Below are 2,754 nucleotides of genomic sequence, written 5' to 3' on the forward strand. Positions count from 1 at the left end.
AATGTTTGATATCAAAGTGACACACCATCCCAACTCCAGTATGATATTAATATATTTCTTTTACCGAAAAAAATTAAAGCTATCCTACACGGTCATATCCTAATATGTACTGATTGCGGGCAGGCTTAGATCTAAAATTCAAAACTCGGGAGCTAACATGTAGCTCGCAACTGCACCTGGCTTAACTCGAACTCCGCGTGAAAGAAGCCGAGCCGAGTTTCAGGTTCAACCTAAACTAGCCGAGTTTACCAGGTACACGTTTAGCTTGTCTAGCGTACCACTACCGTCCGGCTGCTGTCGCGTATAAACAAGATTAAACCGTGCCAAGTCAAGTCCTGTTATTTCCCCATCGTTTCGCGATGAATCAGCAACCAGTTTATTATAACCCTTGTGACCGCAGCATTGATTTCAATGTAGTTGCGCTCGCAAGAATCGGCTTATAATAGTGCTTGAAACTTGTATATACGATTATAAAAACCATGCCGCGAGCAGCGACGGTCAGCTAGCCTACACAGCTGTACACACGCACCAATGGCTCAGTTCCCCCCGGTCGTCTTCCCCCGCTTCGTTCCTCCTGCGCCGCCGTGGTTTTCATTTCGTCCGTCGCCGCGGCCGCCACCACCACCATCCAGTTATAAGCCACCGTCACGAGGCAGGATCATCGCCGGCGTCGTCATCTTCATCGTGGCCTCCATGCTCCTGTACATCATCGTGTGCACCATCCGCAGGGCACAACGCAACAGCCGCGCTCGCGCTGCGGCCGCTGCCGCCGCCGCTGGGCTGGAGACACTGTCGGAAAGTAGCAGCGTGCGCGTGGACGAGCAGCCGCTCCACCGGGCCTGCGTCGCCAGCCCGACGGCCGGTCTCCCGATGTTCACGTACAGCCAGTCTCTGAAGCACAACGTGACGGGGCCGGGCGAGGAGGCGGCGACATGCCCGGTGTGCCTCGGCGCGCTGCAGCTCGGGGAGACGGTGCGGCTGCTGCCGGTGTGCCTGCACCTCTACCACGCCGAGTGCATCGACCCGTGGCTGGACGCGCACTCGACGTGCCCGATCTGCCGCTCGGACACTGACCCGACGATCGGCGTCGGCCGGGTACCGCCGGTTTAGATTCTTTTTGCGGTATAGACGTGCTGCTTTAGGTACGTATTTAGTTTTCGTACTGAATATAACTGTACATACTGACGACTGTAAAATCTTTATGGATGTATTTGCTTGCGGTGTATTTGAAAATGATGTGGGACGGCCACAGTGTGCAAGATGTAGTTGTCTTGCTTGTGTATGTGGACACCGTGTGAGGACCATTTTCAAAAAATGGAATTGCGAGAACGAAGCTCGTGTTCAGTGGATTCCTGCAACGTCGGACTTACTTCGCGATTTATGCACCTGAATTGCAAGTTGGGTGCAATTAAGATTTTTTAGTCGTAGTGGAGTTGGAATTGAAATTTTCTTAGTTGCAAATAAGGTTGCAACTAAAAAAATGCCTCTAAATTATTGGATTTGGTTCGTGATCCATGCTAACGGTGAGTTGCAACTAAGATTCGATGATGCTATTCTAAAGAGAACGCATCTAGTTATTAGTTAACTAGTCACACCCTTTAAAAGAAATACTTATATATGCATTTTATATTGCGTGCCGTGTGTGCGTGCAATTTGGGCTCTGTTCTCGATGTTTCTAAAATATATTCTACATCTCAAAACAAGGTGAACTTCTACCACCGATTAAAACTACCTTTGTGTCTAAGTATAATATACTTTGGAGTTCAAATTGAACCCGTGTAGTAACTCTGGTCTAAATATTTTGCCTAAATCTACGATAATCAACTTGAATCGGAAGAAGTACTAGATTTGGAAAACAGAGGGAGCATTATCATACCTCCTTAAGCGTTCTTGCAGTGTTCGTGATTACCTGTTGAGAGCCTTGGACTTATTATTATTGATGTAACTCTTGGATTGGATCGGCAGTGTGCAACTCATTTATGTAGAGACCGAGTGTAATTTTTAGCTTCATAAGTAATAGAGCACTCTTTATCGGGAAAACAAAGGTATATACCCTTGAAGAATAAGGGTGTTCACCCAACTTTCCAATCATGTCGTAACTATGAGATTACCCTAACTAGTGCGGTGAAAGAAACACATACCTGATTGTACGGATATTTTGAAAAGCTGTAGTTAAATAAGATGCCTCGACATAAAGGCTCTAATACCTTGCCAAAGAGTAAGTCCTTTCTAGAAGCCATCGACAAATCCCAAGACTTAGTTTGTTGATGGTTTTGTGCATCAATTGATGCAGAGGAGAGGGACGTCCACTTCAAAAAAAAAATCATCTCGTTACATGGAAGGCCAAATTTGTACAGGATATGTTTTGGCTGCAGTATAGAATTAAGACCAAGCATAAAGATAGTCTTCTCAGTTGGCTTAAGTCCTTACCTTAGAGACTTTTCTTGTTTTTTTCTAGTCTAGTCTTTTTTAGTTTTAGGCCTCTTTTTCTGTACATAATCCCTTTTTATATAATTTAATAAATTTTGCTGTGGGGATTTTTGCCTCACAGTCTTGCTTCAAAAAAAAAAATCATCTCGGTAGACAAACGTGGGTTAAGCCACAATGTCGTTACATTATCCAACTAGATCAATTCAGACTCCTAGCCTCATCTCTGCTGCATTGGACAACTCACAACACGATCCTAAGATCAGCGGAACCTCTATCGTCTGCACTCCTATGTGCGGTGCAGCTTCTTCACCTGAGGTTTCTATA

General features: G+C 45.6%; 1 protein-coding gene across 1 annotated transcript; it reads left to right on the top strand.

Moving 5' to 3' along the window:
- Positions 1–531: 531 nt before the first annotated feature.
- Positions 532–1,110, top strand: LOC124684764 (RING-H2 finger protein ATL39-like). Its single transcript, XM_047219023.1, has one exon. The coding sequence runs from the start codon at positions 532–534 to the stop codon at positions 1,108–1,110; it is 579 nt and encodes a 192-aa protein (XP_047074979.1).
- The last annotated feature ends 1,644 nt before the right edge of the window (positions 1,111–2,754 follow it).

Source organism: Lolium rigidum, chromosome 1 (assembly GCF_022539505.1).
Source record: "Lolium rigidum isolate FL_2022 chromosome 1, APGP_CSIRO_Lrig_0.1, whole genome shotgun sequence".
Classification (NCBI taxonomy): domain Eukaryota; kingdom Viridiplantae; phylum Streptophyta; class Magnoliopsida; order Poales; family Poaceae; genus Lolium; species Lolium rigidum.